This window comes from Diadema antillarum, unplaced genomic scaffold, assembly GCF_040938485.1.
Source record: "Diadema antillarum isolate AM-2024a unplaced genomic scaffold, OU_Dant_1.0 seq00001034_RagTag, whole genome shotgun sequence".
Classification (NCBI taxonomy): Eukaryota; Metazoa; Echinodermata; class Echinoidea; order Diadematoida; family Diadematidae; genus Diadema; species Diadema antillarum.
The window spans coordinates 62628-85232 of NW_027271866.1; the positions used below are offsets into that span (position 1 = coordinate 62628).

Consider the following 22605-nt stretch of genomic DNA (forward strand, 5'->3'; position numbering starts at 1 on the left):
TTATTTATTCTGTTGTTTTCATATCAATGTTACTTCCAACTTAACTATATTGCTTAATTGTGTTTCCTTATTCTTACCTGATTTATTTTCCTTATAACTTGCATAATTTATAGTCTCACCTCTGATTAACATCACTAATATTTCAAATGCTTTCATGGGGGGGGGGGGGATGTCGCGCGAGCTACTGAGCTACTTTTTGTACCTTTTTTATTTTATTGAAGTGTGCAGCGCAATGCGACGCGACCACAATGCGAGTCGACAGAGCGATTACTAGTACCACACATTTTGTATCACTCGTGAACTCGTACTCCACTCCGATCGCGATCCGACTGACTCGCCGGGGAAACCCACGTGAAAATGGCGGAGTTCAGCGATACAAGCGACATCGACGAGTGGCGCTACGATTTGAATTCTCACGCAATTTTCCAGAAGTTGAGACAACAGAAGTCATGCATTAAAGATTATCCGAAAGTGCAGCCAGAGGGTCTCATGTTCGTGCACGAAGGACAGATTTTCGTGTGGGATAAAGACAACTCAAGCCTCTTGACAGCAAGTCTTCGTGATATTCTTGTGAACGACCAAACGTTGAACACGTTACAGGTAATGAAACTAGTCCCAGCCGTTGATATCGACGTTTGTATGTACTTTTGTGACTTGCTGTGTCTATGTCAGTTCGGGAAACCCACTCACAAGGGGGGCCCCTCCTTATAAGTAACCCGTCCCCCTTATAAGTAACCCCGTCCCCCTTATAAGTAACCCCCGGGGCACCCCTTATAAGGAGTCTCCACGCTTTTTTGCAATGCAACGCGAAAATGAAAGGACTGCGGCAATTCGCTTGATTATGTCCATAAAGCTTCACAAGTTTCCTAGTTACTCACGAAATTTGAGCAAAATCGGTTTGAGGCATCATATCTAAAATCATAGATTTAAATGCGATGTCAAACGACCCATGCGAATGCTGAAGTGCGAGCGATTACTGGCGTGAGTGTCGCCAGGCGCGGCGGCGCGGTAATGTTTGAGTGCAGACGTGGCGACTGAGTACGGAGACTTTCGTACTCAGTCGCCACGTCTGCACTCCAGCATTGCCGCGCCGCCGCGCCTGGCGACACTCACGCCAGTAATCGCTCGCATTTCAGCATTCGCATGGGTCGTTTGACATCGCATTTAAATCCATGATTTTAGATATGATGCCTCAAACCGATTTTGCTCAAATTTCGTGAGTAACTAGGAAACTTGTGAAGCTTTATGGACATAATCAAGCGAATTGCCGCAGTCCTTTCATTTTCGCGTTGCATTGCAAAAAAGCGTGGAGACTCCTTATAAGGGGTGCCCCGGGGGTTACTTATAAGGGGGACGGGGTTACTTATAAGGGGGACGGGTTACTTATAAGGAGGGGCCCCCCTTGTGAGTGGGTTTCCCGAACTGATGTGTTGTGTGTAAATTTACCTGGTATGTGACTTGTAATTTATACACATCCCAGTCGCTGTGCATAGAAACCGACCACCCTCTACGATGATGGCATTTGTCTCGTGATTGTGCGTAAATTTACAGAACGAAAATGTACACACATATCATGGGACTATGTGCAACACTGCAAGCTATGCCGCATGCGATGTGCAATGCAATAAATGGTGTTTAATTATTCTTCTTCTGATTAGGTCTGTCTGCCTCCTTCAATAGACTGAAGATTCTTGTAGACTGTGTGCTATTTACATTATAATACAATTTATTTACAGATATTTACAAGCACATAGAAAATTTGATGAAAATAACTAGCCACTGTGATCAACCGTTAGACGGTTTCGAAATGATCCCACAGTCACAGATGGCGCTGAAACAATTTCTGACGACAGGGAATGCCAGTTCCTTACAGTTCTTGGAATGAGCGAATGGCGCGATGGCGATGCGATTCAGTTCTCGAGTATGGTACCTGATAGGAGCGTGGTTGCAAGGCTCTCGTCAACTGAATAGCCTGTTTGATAATATAGTCCTGTGCTGAAAGAGGAGTAGATTATTGTGTATTTTGTACATCATAATGAGCTTGTCATTTTTTCTGCGTTGTTCCAGACTGGTCGAATCAAGTTCTCTGTAGCATTTTGGTGACACTTGAGGTGTTATGGTAGCGATTTAAAGTGAATCGCGCAGCTCTTCTCTGGACCATTTCCACTTGGTGGATTAGGTTCTTGGAAGATGGGTCCCAAACTGTGGAAGCATACTCAGCAATTGGTGGAACCAACGTTTTGTAAGCTGTGGCTTTAACATGAGAAGATTTTATGCGAAGATTGCATCTTAGAAATGCAAGGACGTTATTGGCTTTATTGACAGTATTGTTGATGTGTTGGGTCCACTTCAAATCAGAAGTGATGGTTACACCCAAGTACTTCACGGATTCAACAGATTCAAGAGGGGCGTTATTTAGATGATACGTGTTGCACCTTTCCTCTTTTCCTGGATATTGTCAAAACCTTACACTTATCTGTGTTCAAAACCATCATCCATTTTTTCGCCCAGTCACCAATTTTGTTTAGGTCCTCTTGAAGATTTTGCGTATGATGTTGATTGTCAATGGTCATGTAGGAAATTGCATCATCGGCAAAAAGGCTAACCTTTGACGCTAGACCATCAGGCAAGTCATTAATGTTAAGCAGAAAGAGGCAAGGCCCAAGAACCGACCCTTGAGGCACTCCAGATCCTACCGCTATTGGAGAAGATTTAATACCATCCAAAAATGACCCTCTGACTTCTTCCACTGAGAAAGCTTTGAATCCATCTCAGATTTTTTCCCCTGATACCGTAGTAGTCCAGTTTACGTAAAAGCCGCTCATGTCCATTCTTGTCAAAAGCTTTTGAGAAATCCATGATTAGGACATCCGTTTGACGCCCTTCATCCAAGTTCTTGTGTAGATCGCTTGTGAAACCTAGTAATTCTTCACTGGGCTATGCTACCAAGTGAAATGAGGGGAAAACAAGTAGAAGAGATCTAAGTATTAGCTCTAAAGTACCTAAATTTAGCAAAATCGAATTAATGTGTGCTTTATATGTATTGTCAATACTCAATAGAGGGTTGAGAGCTAGGATGCGGATGGGGGTGGTCTGTTTCAATGCAACCGTTACAGGGCAACTTACTGAGTGCGGAAAAAATAACACCCCACACATTTAAAGCCGCCATCTAGAGTAGAGCACGTACCGGTACGTCAGATCGCATTTTCAGTGCATGCTTGTGAATCCAGAGTATTTTCTCCACATGTGAGTAAAATTTCAGGCAAATTGTGAGATTATTCACGTTTCTATTGATAGAAAAAAAAGATAGGGTGTCGATGTGTTGGGGCACCCGACCGTACATCATATCATCACCAGGATGGTGCACAACAACAAAGCAAACACAAAGCGAACATGTCGATTGCATTGAGTGTTGATACTTGACATCATTTTTGTCACCTCAAACTCATTAGAGACAATCTTCATTAATTAGACTTCATGTCAATGTTGTCAATATTGACATACATAATTCACAACTTACTGAAAACGAAGATTATGTGCAGCGTGACCTTTAAAAGTGCAGCTCCGATCGAGTTAATAAATTGACGTTTACAAATATTCAATACTGAACTGAATGAAGCGCCTTTAAAGCACCAACAACAAGCATGAACTGGCAGTTTTCTTTCGATACATTGAAATTTCATTATATTGAAACAAATAAACAATAAAAATACATAAGGGTGGATAATGTTGCGGCCTGAATTTTTACTTCGTTAAAACCAGAGTGCACTGTATGGAAACAATAAGATGAGCATTATGAGACTCCAGAAAGTAATCTTACTTGTTTGTCAGTCTTATTTTTGTATCTTTGCTAAGACATACATACACTGTAAATCTAGAACCCTATAAAGTTAGACTGTGGTTGTGCAAATTATATATCATCCTCTCCACCAGGAACTGCTGTGCATCAGTGCTCCAATTTTTGAAGTCGAACACCTCGCCCTGAGTCCAACAGGTCAGCATGTGCTGCTTTCCGGGAAGCGAGGAGCCAGTGTCTTGGAGCTACCCAGGAGGCATGGTAAACACGGCCTGTTTGAGGGAGGCAAGGTCAAGATTAACTGCAGGTCAGAATTCCTCACAATTATTGCAGAGGTTTCCAGTGTGCAGTAATGACAGAAAAAGGAAAGAAAGAATGAATGGCAATGATAGGGTCATGCCATAACCCTTTAACCTCCAACTCTCGAAATGCTTGTGGCTGATGTTGTATGCTTGTTTGTGTGAGTGTCATGGGGTGTGTGGTAATGTATTAATTATGGTTCACATCATCCATACTCTGTACTTTGATTTCCATAGTACATTCTTTCATAACCAGTATGTCTGAGATTGTGCATCACATAAATGTCTTTCAGTGAGTAGAGGTTGACACTCCAAGAAGTTGCTAGATGCAGTGATAAAGGTTTATCATGATACGTAAAGGAAGTCTAAATTTTATGTATGTCATTGTGACACCTGCATGACAGACAGCACATAGCTTTGTAATTATTTATTAAATATTCAACATGGGCACATAATGCAACATGTTCACGATTTTGGTCCAGTGACAATGATGGTCATTTGTATTTATCATGTGAATAGGGTCACAGGAATAGCTGAGAGATTCTTCATTTCCAACTCCACTGTGACCTTGCTGAAGGCTGCTTGGTACCCTGGGAGCAGCACCGGCATGCATCTGGCTTTTCTCACCTCAGACAACTTCTTCAGGTGAGTCCTTGGTTCAGGGTTAGTGCTTGTTACATGTCACTCTGAGGAAGATGATTACCTGTATCCTTCGCAGTGACTGCCTCATAGAAAAGCCCTTAATTTGTTGTTGTTGTTTGTTTTTTCTATGCACTGTTGGTAGTCAGCTCAAGAGGAAATTACAAGGGGCAATGAAAAGCTGGGAAGGGGTTCAGTTTGCTTTTACAGTGAGCAATGTATAGTATCCATTAATTTCTTGCAGAAAGATATCAAGTTGCATTTCAAAGGGAATTCTGTCCAGAGCATTAATTCATAGTCTTTTTCATGATGAGTTATATGTAGATAAATATGCTCACTGTGAAGATTGTGTTTCTTGAATCTTTGGAAAATGTGTTGCTTTATGCAATGAAAAACGTTGCTTTAAATTTGGAATGGAAATGACATTTCATAAATGCACTGTGTCAGTAAGATACCATATGGGAAAAATGAAAGGATTCAATGAATGTATGTGGGCAACATGGAGCCATAGCTTGGCTCTTTCTTGAAAATTGATAACATGTGTTCAATATTTGGGAATAATTATAATTAAGTCTTCTTGCACATGCTTACATTTAATATGTGTCATATTATCATGCCTCATCACCTTCACTGTCTTTAATACATTACATGGCTTTTAGCCACTAAAAGTTCTATAAGAACACTTGTGTAAAGATTTATGTCTTCCCCATTCCCATTTGTGTTATGTATAAGCCAATAAATCTATACAAGCAAGTAGACACAGTTACACGTACCACACACATGTATGTTGTCCTATTCATTGCAGGTTGTATGATACAAGGTCTCCGCTGAAGCCAGTCCAGACCCATCGTCTGGGCTCCCATGCCACCAGCTACGCCCTCTCGACCTCCCACTCCACCTTTGATGCAGCCCTGGGAGAGATCGCCATTGCCTTTGACTTTGGCCCTCCCTCGGAGGCCCCTCAGACTGCCGGGCGGGGCAGGGGCGGAGACCAGGAGGACAGTCTCATCCATCCGGTCTTCGTCCTCCGGGGAAATGGTGACATCTATGTGCTGAATACAAGCCTTACTGATGTCAGGTAGGAGTGAAAATCAGATATTGCACAGGGTCAAGCATTTTTATGCCTCCGCCACGTAGTGGTGCCGGAGGCATTATGTTTTCGGGTTGTCCGTCCGTCCGTCCGTACGTCCGTACGTACGTCCGTCCGCTTTCGTTTACGCGATAACTTGAGTAATATTTACTGGAATTTTACCAAACTTGGTCCAAGTATGAAGTATGATGGGGCAATGATTTGATTAGATTTTAGGTGAAATCGGCTGAAGGTCAAAGGTCAAAGGTCAAGGTCAAATCATGAAATTTATCCGTTTACGCGATAACTCAAGACTGTATGGAGCAAATTTCACCAAACTTGTTCCAAGGATGATGTATGATGGGACAATTAGTTGAGTAGATATTAGTGACATTGACAAGAGGTCAAAGGTCAAAAGGTCAAGGTCAAATGCTAAAAATGTTGCTATTTCCCCCATATCTATGCAATGCCCGCAGTTATTTTCTTGAAACTTAGTGTAGACATGTACTACTGCATAAAGATTCTCCAGAGAGAGTTTCATGTCATAAGGTCAAAGGTCAAAAGGTCAAAGGTTAGGTGAAAATGTTGCAATATCACTTTTCTCACAAATGGTTCAATGTATCTTCATGGAACTTGGTACATATGCTTGTACTGACTGGCAGGGATTATCTAGGGAATTTAGGGGTCATGGGTCAATAGTCAGGGGGTCAAAGGTCAAGGTCAACTCCTCAAAATGTTACTATTTCCCTCATATACTAGTATATGCAGTGATTGCATTATTAGTTTTAAAATTTAATATATGTACATGTATTACTTAATGGAGATTCTCTTGGAAATTTCCAGCCAGAAGGTCAAAGGTCAAAGGTTCAGGGTCAAAGGTTAGGTTTAAATGAAAAAAAAAAGATATATTTTGTACTGTAATTACACTCTTTCTTCATACCTTGAAAATTATACTCAATGCATAAACTTATAATAAGGTCGGTCAGAAGTTAAGTAAAAATTTTCAATTCCCCAAATATATGTACCTGCACTCTTTAATAGACAATTATAGCAAACCCAGTTCGTGGAAAGTGAACATTCAAGATATTTCTGATAAACCTGTTATTTCAATATTTTGCCAGTTATGTGAAACTGTCATCACACATTGTGAAGACATTGTACTATACACCTATTGGGAGAATCATGCATTATGGCGGAGGCATCAGTCGCCGTAGCGACATTTCTAGTTCAAAATTTCATGAAACTCCTCACCCTCACTAAATGTATGTGTGCATCTGCCAAGTCATTCTATCCTTTGCTGTATGATAGCTTTTAATTTATCATACCTAAAATCACAGATTTATTATTCATCACACTTGTTTTTGATGTTTTTGATGTTTTAAGATCTATAGAGCCCTCAACTCTTGTTGGAAAATATTCTATCTCCTATTTTGTGATCAGACAATCTCATTACATACATGTAGGATAAATGCCAGTTTGTGCTTATACATCGTGAGCTGGAGACCTACAGAGAAATATTTTCCCCACCTCGGCATAAATTCGGAAATTGTTGAAGAAATTATTTTTTTTCACACCAACGGTGCTACTCTGGAGCACTGTACTGTGAACCATTCATATCATTTTACCCCAGAAAATCTTAGGATAATGATATCCAAATGCTTGGTTGCATCTCCCCTCTCATTCAGATTAAAGTAACCTATTTGAATCTCTTGGCAGCCGGAGTCACTGTGGAATAAACTAAAACTTTACATAACTTAATTTCGTTTTTATTTGATTTTGCTTGCCATACCATGGTGAAACTCATTGTTGATGATTGTAATGATAACTGAAACTCCCAGGTACTCCCACACCAAGCTGCAGGGACCCCTCACCATGCACCCTCCTGCAGAAGATAACTATGGCATGGATGCGTGCAGCCTGTGCTGTCTGGCTTCCAGTCCACCGGTCCTGGTCGTTGCCACATCCTCCGGTCTGCTCCATCACTGCATTGTGGTCGCTGGGGAAACAGAGGACAGAGATGATGCAGTATGTGTATTTCTTTGATGAAAACTTGATGTTTTACATAATGTATTCACCCATATGATTTAGTCGGAAAAACAAAGATGATAAGTAGATATTAGTAGAAATAAAAATCTACAAAAGCCAAATAGTGCTTCTGTTTCATTTCAATCAAGTGTGTTGAATGCTCAAATTTCTTGTGTCAAATTGACTAAATTGTTATCACATTTTGATTTTTTTTATTAACATGTGATATTGCAGCTGATCATCAGTACAGGATGCTTACACTATTTGTTAACTAGAATAGATGGTTATCATGTAGATACAAGAGACCCTATAACCTATAGGCATACAATAAAGCAAGAGAGTTTCGTATGGTTTCAGTGTTTGCAACATTTAACCATTTAGATTTTATGTGGCTCCAACAGAACGTGGGTAATCACATACTTTTGTAGTAAAATGTTTCTACAGAAGTTCATCTAGAATAAGTCAGATATTTAATGTGTGGCATTCCTCATTCTTGGGCAACAGTTTTGTGTTGGAGAAATAGAGCAAGGATTAGTTGGAAGTTTCATTTTGTGCTTTGCTTTAATTTGTTGTTGTTTTTTCTGTGTTAAACAATGGAATGCACTGTTGTATTCGTTTTTCCAGTCCAGCATACACTCCAGTGATCTATCCAGCATCAGTTCCCTGGCCTTGTCCACGTCCTCATTCTCTCTCTTTGTCTACGAGACAGTAGAACTGACCAGATGTCCAGTCTCAGTGGATGACTACGATGGTGACATATCCTATCCCATCATGCTCCATGCAGGTAGGCACACTGTCTTCCAATAACGTTCTCTTGATTTGCATACTTGTGAATCCTCTCGGTTTGTATGCTGTCAGTGACAGCTCTGATTTTAGCAGAGCCAGCAAAACATTGTTTGTCTGTTGTATTCCTTATCACTTACATGTGTTTGCGGCCAAATGGATATCTGAATATGTGTCACTTATTTTATAATATTTTTTTTTTACTGTTAGTGTTCAGATTACTTGGGTACACCCTAAAAGAAACCTCCCAAACCAGGGTTCTGCCAGTGACATCATCTGTCAATCATTGCTAAAGAATTGATATGATGAACAAAAGACATTGGAATGCACCTTTCGGTAGACTGACCATAACTTGCGTGTTTCCATGTTGCTGCTGTGGTTAACAAAAGACATTGCAGGGATGAAGTGATGATCAGCATATATTATGAATTAATACAAGTAAAGATGCATTTTCATTGCATAATTCCTTTAAACCAGATTGCAGCTCTGCAGATTGTAAACAGGAGTGTGCAGTGGTAAATATATCAAGTCAAGAATAAAAACAAACTGTTTTGGATGTGAATTTTATGAGGGACTCATATACTGTTCTTATCTCTTTGTTTGGTGCAGACATATCATGTGGTAAGAGGTACTTCTGCTCACACAGTGGAGGGGTGCACGGTCTGCTGCTACCATGGCTGGGAAAACTGGAAGAGTTCTGTCAAGATGGTAAATTTGAAACATTATGCTCCCATTTGCAAACACTTTGTAAACTCTATAAACTTTTTGTAAACATCTCTTTGATTGACTGCTGTTTTTACTAATATGCATTGGTTTCAGTGATGTTATCTCGTAGATTTCTCTGGTTAGCGATACCATATGTTGTTTTGTTCCTTTCAAAATGTGTAGATTGTATCGATACATTTATCCAATGCAACTCAAATTGTTTGTAAGGATAACCTACTCACCGAAGCTATTAGGAGGTTAAGTTCAGACCGCGTCACATGCCGTGTCCTGTAGGAAGCTGCACACTAAGTAATTATTTGTTTATCCCATGCACTTCTTGTTAATAATCTGTGAGGTGATCTATCACTTGGTCTGCTCCCACTTTGTCTAATAGCCATGTAGTCTCAACCCACATAGTCTAATCCCGTTTCGTCTACAACCAGTTCGCCTAATGATCATTTAGTCTAATTGCCACTTAGCCTCATTACCAGTTGGTCTACTTCCACATGGCCTATGCCCATTTCGTCCAATACCCACAGTTTATTAGACAAAATGGGGAAAAATCCAAGGACACAAAATTGCAGTTAGACCATCTGGTCATTAGACAAAACGATGATTAGCCAAACTGGGCATTAGACCAAGTGAGGATTAGACCAAACGGGCATTAGACGAAATTGATAGTAGACCAAATGAGTTTAGCCATAGTGGTGTTAGACGAACTGGGAAGTAGACCATCTGATATTACACCAAGTGGCAATAAACCATTTGTGATGGGCTGGTGTCTCAATCATCCACTTCACTCCTCTTTCTTCATCTCTACCATCCTCCAGAGGGTGCTGAGGAGGAGGACAGCCTTCAAGAGGTTGGTCAGGACCAGCCGTGTGTGGTCAGACACATGATCTGTACCATGCCTTCTGACACCTGGTGAGTGGGATCTATCTATGCTTAACCCTAACCAGAATGGTCGTGGAAAATGTCGAGTGGGGGGGGGGGGGGTTATTCACCCTCCCCCCCCCCCCCCCCATCCCTTTTAGGGTTAAAGTGAAAGCATAGTTCTCATATGGCTGTAGAACTGGTGATTTATGCCCTAAGACCTCGTATCTACAAAGTGTCAAATGTTCAGGAGAGCCAAAAAACATGGTTGCCAAAGCACTGTGGCGAACAGGATAGCCTTTCCTTTGACATGCCGTGGTGGGTTCATTTTTGGAGTAAGACAGTTGAGATTTGGACAGGACATCACTTAACTTATTATTTGACCATTAATCCAAAAAAGTCATTTTCACCAAAATTGCAGATACAAGGTCTTGTCACCCCAGTGACGATATATATAAATGCATATGGAATGTGTGCAATAGTATACAAATGATGCACAGGATAGAGTGCGTTAGTGGAGATGTAGCGCACTCTAGGGTATTTACAATTGTGAAACATGCACGAGCATCTCCACTAACGCCACGAAATAATCCTGTGCATCATTTGTTTTATAAAATGGGTCGAAAACTAACAGCATTTTTCACGTACCTTTGTGGATCATGATGTCCGAAGATGTTTGTCCCAAACATTTACGCACGTTGCACTCGGAAATCCCGCACATATAAGTACTGTACGTATAAGAGTATACGTACGCCACACATGTTATGCCAAAGTGTTATGCACACACGAAAGGCCGTCCGGCAGCCCGAACTAGAAGTTGTTTACAGGATTGACAGCGCGTATAGTAGCGCGCGACGCACTTGTAACAACTGATTGAGTGCGCACTGCTAGTGCAAACATTGTGACGTCGGCCGTGGATGTTAGTGAGAAATCAATACAAGCACACGTGACTCATTTCAGCGCTTCCAATTGGCTACATTCTTGAACCCATTTTATAATGCTGAATAATATAATTTCACTTGGGTAACGAAGTATGAGCCAAAAAGCTTCACCAGATGTACTACAATCTCAGAGCTTACCCACTCGTTGTTGCTACGTGATTTTTTTCATGTTTGATTACATCGATTACAATATATCTGGCCACAGCGGTATCTATTGCACGTGAGAGTGAATTGCCTGCTGGTTGTTGAGCATGCGATTCAATACTGCTGCTTGGACACAATTCCATCATCAAGTATTAGCAGCATGCTGCATACCCACATTACCATGCAGAGATGCACATCAGGAATAAAAGTCAGTATACTATAACAAATAGCTCATTATCCAGGCAACTCGCATCAGCCAGACAAGTTTCTTGGTAGAGCCTTCCGAAATATGGCTAGCAAATTTGAATTGGTGACAGATGAATTTTGAGCCCATACAAGTACTGTACTATGTTCTAACTTGGTGACACTGTCTGTGCCAGGGACTTCAGACTGTGTGTACAAGGGTGACTGATGAAGCTTTCTGTACCCAGTGGCACTCAAAGCACACAAAGGGTTGAAAACTCAATCAATGTCCTATGCAAAATCTATTTCCCACTCGCCCTAATGGATATTTCTGGCAAGTGCTCCAAACATATAACAATGAAGTGGTCATTCGTTGTACTTGCTCAACAATGCAGGTCGGTTGCCCTTGGCAAGTGAACATGGTGGGATTATAGTATCCAGCACAAGGCAGTTATGTCAATGTGTGGAGGACACACGGCAATTACATGATTTTACCATTCTTTTCTACACACACCGAATACTATGACATCAATGAAACGTACACCATATTATGTACTTGATAATACATCATCCCTCTACATGCACAGTTGATGAAATGATATCAGTGTCACTCTGAATATCATAATAAACTATCTTCAATCTTCATTTGAATAGTGAATTTGAAATAGTGATCTGCTCTAACCTTTTGAAAATATTCTTATCAAGGAAACATGTTTTTGTTAGTCAGCATCAAAATATGACTCTGGTAGAAATGGTGAATAACATGCATGTGCTGGAAACAAACAAATAAACAAACAAACAAACCAGTAAACACTGCTGTAAGGACCACGGGGAAAATGTAGAGTAATATCTGAAGACAGATGGCTGCAAAATCTGCAGTTGCCAAGACAGGCTTGTAGACGCAAAAGTGATGGTCTATAAAAGATTCACCTCTCTTCCCTTGAAGATATTGATGCATCAGAATGATTGATGCACTGTGAGATGCGATATGATAGCATATTTTCCCCTCTCTCCATATTTCAGCCCTACCTCTCCTCCTCTTGGGTTAGCTGTCATCATGGATCAGTTGCTAGGCAATATCCTCCTTTGCATGACACAGACCAGAGAGTGCATGACCACGCCCTTATCGTGAGTATTCTGGCTCCTCTGTTTTCATATGTTTGTAATATTACATGAAACAAGATATAAGTGTGTCTCTTTCATAGCATGTGAGCTATTGCTGGGGATATTTCATATATTTCTCTTTGCTGTTTCCTGGACAGAGAATTACATTCTCTACAAATGTTTTTTAGTTCTTTCCTCACTGCTCCACTGCAAATAACTTCAAATGCTTTGAAGAAATACAGTTATGGCATCGTAAATGCTCTGATGAAGTTTTTGGAAAGGCATCGCTCTTTCGCAGTCAGACAAAAAAAAAAAATTGCATCAGCAATGATTTTATTTTCCCCTTTTGGGATTTTCTGTATTAAGGCCATGGAATTAAAGATTAAAATAGTTTACAAACTTGATTTTTTTTTTTTTTAGAGCTCATAAATATGATAATACTACTATCCGTGTTAGACTAACTCCATGTATGGATAATATTGCTAGTTTTAAGCAAGCTTTTGTGATGTAACTTTCATTGTGTCACTAAGCATCATGAGGGCAGGACTATACAGATACTTGTACAATCAGTTAAACAGCATCTGTTGTACCATAATATCTGTTCATGTGCAAAACTTCTGGAGCATACGACCGTCAAGAGAAGGGAAATTTAGCGATAATGCAGTGTCAACACTATACTTTTCCATTATCTTGTGTAAGGAAGTTCTTCCAAATTTAACCTAGGGATATTGGCATAGTACTAGAGTCAAGTGGAGTGCTTGTGTTTGTGCTGAGTTGTTTTCTTTCCCATTAGTGTATTCGTATAGAACAAGACGTGACATAACTTTGGACATGATTCATCAGATAACTGTGTACTCATGCCAAGACTCTACCCTCACAAAGTGGTCTTTGTTTTTGTTTTTTGTTTGTTTTTTGTTGTTGTTCACCAGGCCAGTAGATGTGAAGACCCCACCCGCACTTATATCAGAGGGGCGGGGTGATGAGCCAGCCATGTCTCCCCTCAGGCAGACAATGTCGGAACCATTCCATCATTACATCAAGCGCCTTCTTCAACGCAGCCACTCAAACCCTATACTTAAGTGAGTGTTACAGGGACTTAAAACAAACACAATCCTGGTGTGGAATAGAATCATGTTAATTGTATTGTCCATCAGTTCCAGATGATCTGATCAAAAAAAGAAATCCTCACTAATTTTTAGGAATCGGAATGGGATGGACAAAAATAAGTAACATTCAAGAGGATATAAAAGTGAAAATGAAATCCACTTCATCTTATGTCTCTATTGGTCTGTCATTGTGTGATTTTGATACAGATTCTACTCTGTCAACAGTATGCAAAATCAGCACTTTAAATAATGCATTTGACTCGAAGAAAATGTAGAAGGTTATGCAGGTAGTTTCCCAGTGAAATTCTCCATTTGTCACATTCAACTCGGGGAAAATGTCCATGCCATTCCAACTGGTAATTGATGGGCTAAAGGTGAAGCAGGTTTTAAAATGATATGGATGCTATATGTGAAGAGTTTGTGAACAACTTCAAAGTAGCCACAGTTGTAAGCTTTTAATTCGTTCTGCTCATCAGAAAGATTCACAAGTCAAGTCATTACAGTAAGGGAGGAAAAGAAAATAATTAGAGATACCACCTTCAATATTTGGTAGTTGGCAGGACTCCAAGGACAGTGCAGAACTCCATGAGTGGAAAGCTTTACGTCATGATGGTGTAAGGAACCACCTTTTGGGAGCTGATATCAGTTTATCAGTGTCTGTTTCAATCTCTCATCTCCAATAGTATGATTGTTACTTTTGCAGTAATAGTTTTCCCTAAGATTTGACATTTGAACAAAGAATCAAATGACGGCAGGAAGATACGCTTATTTGTTTGTTTTTTGTTTGTTTGTTTGATTGCTTGTTTTTACCATAAAAAAATCTAGTATTGTGCTTTTTCTTTTAAGCACCAATGAATTGCTACCTTAGTTTACCAGCCTCTCTCTTTCCTGATATCAAAACACCAGTTCCCAAGGGAAAAATGAGAGAGTGATTTTATTGTCAATGAGTGCTGGGTATATATCATGGCCACTGTCCCTCCCCCCCCCCCCCCCCCCCCCTCCCCATCTCCCAGGACCAGCTCCAAGACCCAGCTGGGTCTGGAGGAGTGTTTCCAGCTGCTGCTGAGAGCCACCAAGACCCTGAGGGAAGAGTACATCCACCGCCAGGACACCGTCAGGGAGGAGATGGAGAAGAGGTGAGACCATCTCTATGGCGATTCTTCCTTCCTTCCTTCCTTCCTTCCTTCCTTCCTTCCTTCCTTCCTTCCTTCCTTCCTTCCTTCCTTCCTTCCTTCCTTCCTTCCGTCCGTCCGTCCGTCCTTCCTTCCTTCCTTCCTTCCTTCCTTCCTTCCTTCCTTCCTTCCTTCCTTCCTTCCTTCCTTCCTTCATTCATACATTCATTCATTCATTCATTAAGTTTCCACACAAGTTACAGTTGTAAAGGCAACCTTGCCTAAGTCAAATCAATTTAGACTGAAGAAATAGCTTCAACTTACAGATAATTTGACTTATGAGGGATTAAAATCAATAGAATATAAAGAGAAGAGGACTTGGAAAAACCTTTGACTTAGGTGATTATTAGACTTTTGCGAGGTCGACTTAATCAAGGTTGACTGTACATGTACAGATCAGTGAATAGTAACAAATATTTTAAAATTATTCACAGACTGGCAGTGATATTTCATGATATAGAATAGATTAAGATTGGTGCAGAGGATATCAATTTCATGTTGGAAAATTAAGATAATTTGCAGGGGAACCTACAGAAAAGCAAATTCTTGCAGGGATAGTGCCCCATTAAAGAATTCGATTGCACTGCACACAAGAGTAAATATCTTGACTAAAAATGGCTCAATTTAAAGAAAAAACAAGACAAGCAATTTACAAGTATGACATTGAAAATTTAATCAAAATGGAATTAGACACAAGGAAGTTATGAAATGTAAGAGAGTACCAAATATTTTTTACAAAACAGTACTCAAACAGTTCATATGAATATGGGAATGAGTGAGCTGATGATGTCATCACCTCACAATTTTCAGTAGATCACGACCAAACAACTTCTGAAAAAAAAATCCACAATAAAGAGTAAATTTCAATATTTGGGATTGGTTTAGACAAGGTGGTAGTGTACTGGAGATCGATTTGCAGGGAAGGGCGAGTCAGGGATCTTATAAGCTGTGCATAGAAATGGACACGTTTTCACACACCTGCACTCCACTTGCAAACATAAACACTAACATGCACACATTGTAAAAACGTGGCCTGGTCATATTTACTGATTGTTGTGAGGGGTGGGTGCAGGCCTCCACTTTGACAATGATGAGGCAGTTCAGTGTAAGTGCAAAGAAATTCATGGGCTTATTCTCATTGTCACCTGCTGTCTTTGCATGAATACATACTGGGAAAAAAATGCCATTGTACAATAACATATACACTACTCTAGTTGCATTTGAAATAGAGTTACGAATTTGTATTCCGTAAGAGACCTGTCAATGGTAAACTTTCTAAAATCTTGTGTGGTGATTCTGAGTGATAACCACAGAGTTTGTGTGTCCACATTCGGACTAAACTTCTATCCTACGCACTCATTGATGTAGGGTGAAGATCCTGAAGCAGCAGAAAGAGCAGCAGCTGGCCGACATCGCCGAGTGTCAGCAGTTCAAGGCGGAGATCAGCAGGAAGGCGGAGAAGCTGGCCGAGAGGCACGGTGATGCTGAAGAAAAGCAGGAGGAGCTCATCAACAGGTCAGAACTCTGGAGCTGCTATACCATTACAATATCCACTGGTTAAAAATGATGATGTGGTGATGGTAATGATAATGATGACAATTATGATTATGATACAGTGATGATGAGGATGATGAGGATGAGGATGATGAAGATGATGATGGTGATGATGGTGATGGTGATGGTGATGATGATGGATCAAGTTTGTTGTTGATGTTGTCATTATGATTCTTCTGTTGGTGTGGTGGTAGTAATAGTAGCAGCAGTAGATATAGGAGGAGCAGTGGCAGCAACACTGCTGCAATTTGTGCTGTATTTTACACATTTTATTCAAAATAGAACAACATTCTCTGAAGTAAAATCTCTTTATCATTGATATGCATTGAATTAGTAATGCTCATAAATCATGTTGAATCATTAATTTGAATTAAATTTTAAGTAATGCATGCAGCAGCTGTATTTCTGTCACTGATAGCTTTCACTAGCTTGGGCAGGTGCTAACTTACATGTCTGTCTGTCTGTCTGTCTGTCTGTCTGTGTGTTTGTTTCAGGGTTGGAGTGGTCCTGCACACCTTGCAGAGCCAGCTGCCCATTTTGTCCGAGGCTGAGCAAAATATGAGGACAGAGCTGGAGTCGCTGACCGACAAGATGGACCATCTCAAGAAAGCTCTTGACCAGGTAACCACTTTCTCAAATCCTGTGTGTTGTCTTCATTTACATAAACACACGCACACACTGGCAAATAGTAAAAAACAAAACAAAACAAAAGACATCTGTTGTTCCTTGTCCTGAAATATTTGATAAAATTATGCTGAAGACCAGTTGTTTAATCAGTAGAGATTACTACATACCATGAAGACTTATGTAACGGGAAATTCCTTTGTACTGTGCCATCAGTATTTCTGTCCCATGGCAGACCCTTCTTCTCCCCCCCCCCCCCCCCCCCCCCACTTCCTACACTCACATATTTATATGTATGTCGTAGAATTGAGTTTGTCTTTGGGTGTTTCATGATTTAAAGGCACAGTTTACCTTTGGGAGCAGTGATTTCAAAAATGTTCAAGATATCACATTTGATGCATATGTTTAGGTCTGTTGTGTCACAAAACATCCTACCATGTAAAATGTTTGCAATAAAGCCTAAAATATACGGAGATATCAGTGTTTTTCGCAATAAACCGTAACTGTAGACGGTTTAGTCTGGAAACATTCTTATTATAACTATTGTTTACGTTTTGTGTATTTAACAACACTTAACATCGATTATACAGATTCAAATTTTTACAGTTGTTGTTTCTATCCCTGACTCACATTTTAGAACTATTTTAAAGCACTAATGCTGGATTTTTGTTTCATCTGCAAATGGTAAATTATGCCTTTAATGAAACACAGATTAATTTGTTTGACAGCTCTAGACTGTTATGGGATCATCATCAAAATATTAAACATTTTCTCATGCTCTCAGTTTCTGGGGATGTGTACTGTAAGAATGGATATATTGGCACGAGTAATTTTTTTACGCTCGGCTAGGTGAGATGAATTTCCCATGTTTTAGATTCTGCAGAATCAGGACATTGGTTGCCGGAGCATGTGGCATGTAAAAATATTTGCGTGCTTTTGTTTGCGCACCATCTTCTGGTTGCAAGAAATTTGTGAAAGTTTTCAAACCACAAAACTGTCCATGTTCATTGTATTTTAATCCCAAAAGTTGGCATCCACCAATTTCGGACTTCTGATTTTGCTTATCTATTCTATGTGTGTGTGACCTTTGTAAGGTGAAAGCCAAGAAGAAATATCAGGATAAGTACAAGGAGAAAGAGAAGCAGATCAGCAACACACCAGCACTGAGTCAGAACCAAGAAAAGAATCTGAGAAAGATCCTCACTGAACAGTAAGTCTTGCATCTTTCTCATAAATCTGAAAGATTTTTTTAATGGTTCAATAGATTCACAGGCCTGAATTAGCAAAGATTTTGGTCTCAAATGAATCCATGGTTTTCATTTAGTCCATGGACAAAATTTCAGTTGCCTTTGTGAATTCCAGCCACTTATGTTTGAAGTATCTACAGTCACACCTGCATTAGCAATCACCTGTCTACAATGCCACCTACAAAATTGATTAACCATGTGATTATGCAATGCAAAGAAAGAAAAAATGCCTTGATAATAATAAGAATTATACTCATTAACCATGTACAGTGTAATTAGGTGGTTGAATCAGTTTATTGTGTTGATATTTTGTGTTGAGAGAAATAATAGAATATCATACTGAGAGGTGTTGCTTAGTTTTTCCAAGAAGTTATTGTGTAATGGTCACAAAGACACGTGTGGTCTTCTTGTAGTTACAGTGTACTTGCCTTGGTTATGATTGAAACAAATTTATGTTAGAAAACATTCCAATGAAATAAAAAAGAAAATGGAATATTATATGTCAGTAGTTGAATTTATAACAGATCCTCAACTCAAGTGAACAATTTGTCAGTTGCACAAAGTATGATTTTTTTTTTAACCCGTCACACATATTATTTTGGCCTTTTTCATTTGATGTCTTCCCCACAGAACGGAAGAGATCTCATCTCTCATTGCAGAAGTGCAGAATCTGGCGACAGTCGTTGGGCCTTGACTCCCAGTCAGATGGGACTTGTGATGCATTTTTGCTTGGACATTGATGGGACACTAGCGAGAGAATCTCACATTTTCTGTGGCAGGCTGACAGTGATAGTGACTGCTGTATGTGTATAATTTAGGTCACATTCTTCCAATGCATCTCATACTTTCTTTTTTTTCCCAGTAGTAAATGGAGGGCCAAGGCAAGTGGGGAACAAGTGAATGAATGTGACTGGTGATGCCAAAGTAGTGAATGTGGATGTTAGGTTTATCTTGAAGACACATCAGACTAGAGAGGGCGCTATGATGGACAGCCGCCAAACAGTCATTGATGTCACCAAAAAAAAAAAATTGATGTTATCTCTCAGCGGTAAGTTCTCTTGTAACTTCTTTCACTGAACATTCTCAAAACACACCAGTGGTTTCCGCCTACTTTCATATCTCAGGTTAAAAAGGGTTAGTTCATTATTATTATGTTCTCTTTGACATGATGGACATCTGTTTTACCCATGCAAGTGGGTATTACTGGACTCTTTGTTACCACATGTATTGTACTGTATAAGCTCTTATTTTTGCATGGGTTTAATTTTTGCTAATTCCATTAATTACTGTCGGACCCCAACTTTAACAACACACGAAAATGTCTCAATGTGCTAGGGTAATAGTGCATTTATGATAGCCTCGGTGTCCACTTGCAAAAATCTTGTGAAAATTTCTGTGACCTCCCAATTTGCAGAAATATCTGTATGCGAAAATAACAGCATATACTGTAAAAGTGGAAGTCTTCACAGTGTTGACATTTTCGCGCATTTCGTGCAACCAGAAACTAGCGTGAAAATAAAAACACATGGATATTTTTGCTTGTCGTACGTTCCAGTAGTTGATGTCTTGATTCCAAGGAATTAAAAACATGCAAAACTCTTCTTGCCCGGCGGAGCACAAAAAATTAGTCACGCGAAAATATCCACTTTTACAGTACAGTTATTGCATCAAGAGAAGTATTGAAGGATTAATGGTATGCTACAAGATAAAATCAGTGGTGATAGTTTGATTCTTGGAAGGTTCTCTTCTTATCCTTCTTGGCATCTCCTTGTCATAAGAGTATATTTGATGTACCAATGCATACATTGCTTCATTACATATGTATCGGCAACTTCTGCCACTCCCGAAAATCATGTGAGATTATTGAGAAGAATGTGAGCATTAATTGTGCCAAAAACTGCCAGTAGAGCCAAAGATTCACACACGTCATACATGAACACCCAATTTAAGGTGACAACCCATATGAATATACAGAGATGGACTGGTGTTGTAGCAAGCTGCCTCAGTGGTAGGCAACATAAGCAACGTCATGTCAAAGAGCACCACATTTACCACCCTCAGCTCACCATTGCCTTCTGTTCCTTGGACTCGCATTTAGTCTCCTGGTGTATGACGTACTGGAATAATGACTTGCTGTTAAACCAGAAATGTTTGTGTACATTTTAACCCGTTAAGGACGAGTCCTGAGTATACTCAGACAGGTGTCTATGGGAAATGCATGTTACAGCAAAATTAGCCCGTCCTCAATCTGTTAATTTTGCAAATTTCATGAGACCCAAGATTCGTGAAATTGCACACGAGAATTCTTGTCTACACTTTGCATTGAATGCCAGTGGCATTTGGTGAAAATGTAGAGTCACATGAAAGTCCATCGGCTCCAATTCGCAAAAATTTCATGCCGCGAGAATATCTTGATTTACAGTATTACAGAGATGCCAACTGTTTCCTTTTTGCAGCATTAAGTACTGTTTTTTTTTGCCTAAAATACTGCTTCATGGAAAAAAAAACTGTTTTTCTCTAGTTGTATTGATACACATATTTGTGGCAGAAATGGTAATAATACTGTTTTTCTATCAAAAAAAAAAGTATGCTTTTTCAGCCCTCAGAATACTGCAATGGTGTGTACAAGGTTGGCATTTCTGTCATTACCATGGCAACTAACACAGTAACATCTAGTCATTTTCAGGAATTCCCATTTTGTTCAGCTAATGCAGGGGAACGTGGTTATAACAAGCTGCATAGTACCACTGAAACTTCCTTGTTATATCAGGTTTCTCGCTATATCCTGGATTAAAACAAAATAATATAAAAGGATGAGACCTGCAAAATTACCTTGTGACATCAGGTACATTGTATTTTCCTGTATCTGACCTCATTGCAATGAAGGTTCACCGATCCAAGATCGATATACAATGCAGCGTGCATCAATGTGTCATATTTTGTTGATGTATTATCTATATTCATTTGCCTGTTTTTCGCCTACTTTTGAGAAAATGGAAGTGCCTGGATGAATAATATTATAATGTCCCTCTCATGTATCCATGTCAGAAAATGATTTGTAAATAAATGTGGAAGCTCCAAACATGATGCCTTCAAAAGGACTGTTATTAATCATGTATCATTATCCTGCGATACCTTTATACAGATATTCATTATGTTTATAGCTAAAGCTCTGTTCTGCAGATTTTTTTTTCTTTCTCTCATCAGCCTCTTGTCAGAAGCAAGTTTTTTTGCTTCCAGCCATCAACCAGTTTATGGGATCGCAGTCTGATATATCCGACTTGTTGGTGACCAGGTCCATGTCAGACATGTCAGGCATGATCCGATGAGGCAAGATCGTCCGCTGAGGATCTCGCGCAACATGTATGACACTGACCCGATAGCTGACCAACACAAGTCGCATTCATCAGACTGTAATCTGATACACATTGATTGGTGGCCAAAAGCAACAAACTTTGCTTCCTACGAGTGACCGATCAGAAAAAAACCTCTGTGGATTGGGGGTGAAGCGAATATGTGTATAATTATGTGTATTTGTGAATATGTGTATTTGTGTGAACATGTGTATTTGTGTATATTTGTATTTGGAGTGGGGGGAGGCAGTGGAGGGTTATTTACATGATATTTCCCAAGAGCTGCTAAGTTTCCCCCATGCTAAACAAAGCTCTTTGAAAAATTGAATATATTATAATCTCATCTGTGTATTGTAAGCTGAGAACCAGAAGGGCTTTATCACAATTTGGTGACATTGTGATATTGATATCATGTTGTAGAGATCAATCTCCTCTACATTAAAGTGTGAATTTTAAATTATTTTCATTTTCAGTAAAATGTTTTTAAAAATTGAAATTACAAGGATGATTTTTTACCCTATATTTGGAACAATGCTTATAAATCTACCCAATTTTATTCAATACATGTAAAACTTTTAATTAATTTTTTTTTTTTTTTTTTAAATATCTAGGCCTACGCTCAAATCATAGAATGCGATAGCGCCCTTCTGGTACTCAGCTGATGATATGACATGCCTCCAAGTCTTGGGAAGGATTTTTGCCCATGGAGATGAATATAACTCACAAGTATCTGGTTAATGCATCTCTGTGATTGCTCTGCAGAACCTCCATGATTCTGACATGTGCATGTTGTCAGCCTTGATGATATCAAGAGATGTCAAAAGATGTCATGTGAACACAAGTACATGTACATGTAGGAGTGAAAGTACCACTTTCAGGAAGTCTTGCCATACTTAAAGAACATAGCCCATCAACTCTTCAAAGATGATCATCAATTTGAGCATCAATGTCTTCATTTCAGGTGCAAAAATTTGAGGCTTCATGCGCA

At 39.6% G+C, this 22605-nt stretch overlaps 1 protein-coding gene across 1 annotated transcript; it reads left to right on the top strand.

Moving 5' to 3' along the window:
- Positions 1 to 357: 357 nt before the first annotated feature.
- On the top strand, positions 358 to 20781 carry LOC139742893 (nuclear pore complex protein Nup88-like). The gene is made up of 15 exons (XM_071653401.1): positions 358 to 600; positions 3934 to 4103; positions 4615 to 4740; positions 5540 to 5812; positions 7642 to 7828; positions 8453 to 8612; positions 9221 to 9319; positions 10147 to 10240; positions 12481 to 12585; positions 13491 to 13640; positions 14681 to 14803; positions 16208 to 16354; positions 16888 to 17014; positions 18112 to 18227; positions 18895 to 20781. The coding sequence occupies exons 1-15, from the start codon at positions 358 to 360 to the stop codon at positions 18956 to 18958; spliced, it is 2184 nt and encodes a 727-aa protein (XP_071509502.1). The 3' UTR covers positions 18959 to 20781.
- The last annotated feature ends 1824 nt before the right edge of the window (positions 20782 to 22605 follow it).

Excerpts from the sequence above, each read along its gene's own strand:
- LOC139742893 (XM_071653401.1), top strand. The coding sequence starts at position 358 with ATGGCGGAGTTCAGCGATACAAGCGACATCGACGAGTGGCGCTACGAT. Across the intron at positions 9,320-10,146 it reads GGAAGAGTTCTGTCAAGATG|AGGGTGCTGAGGAGGAGGAC; the intron begins GTAAATTTGAAA and ends ACCATCCTCCAG. Across the intron at positions 13,641-14,680 it reads CACTCAAACCCTATACTTAA|GACCAGCTCCAAGACCCAGC; the intron begins GTGAGTGTTACA and ends CCCATCTCCCAG.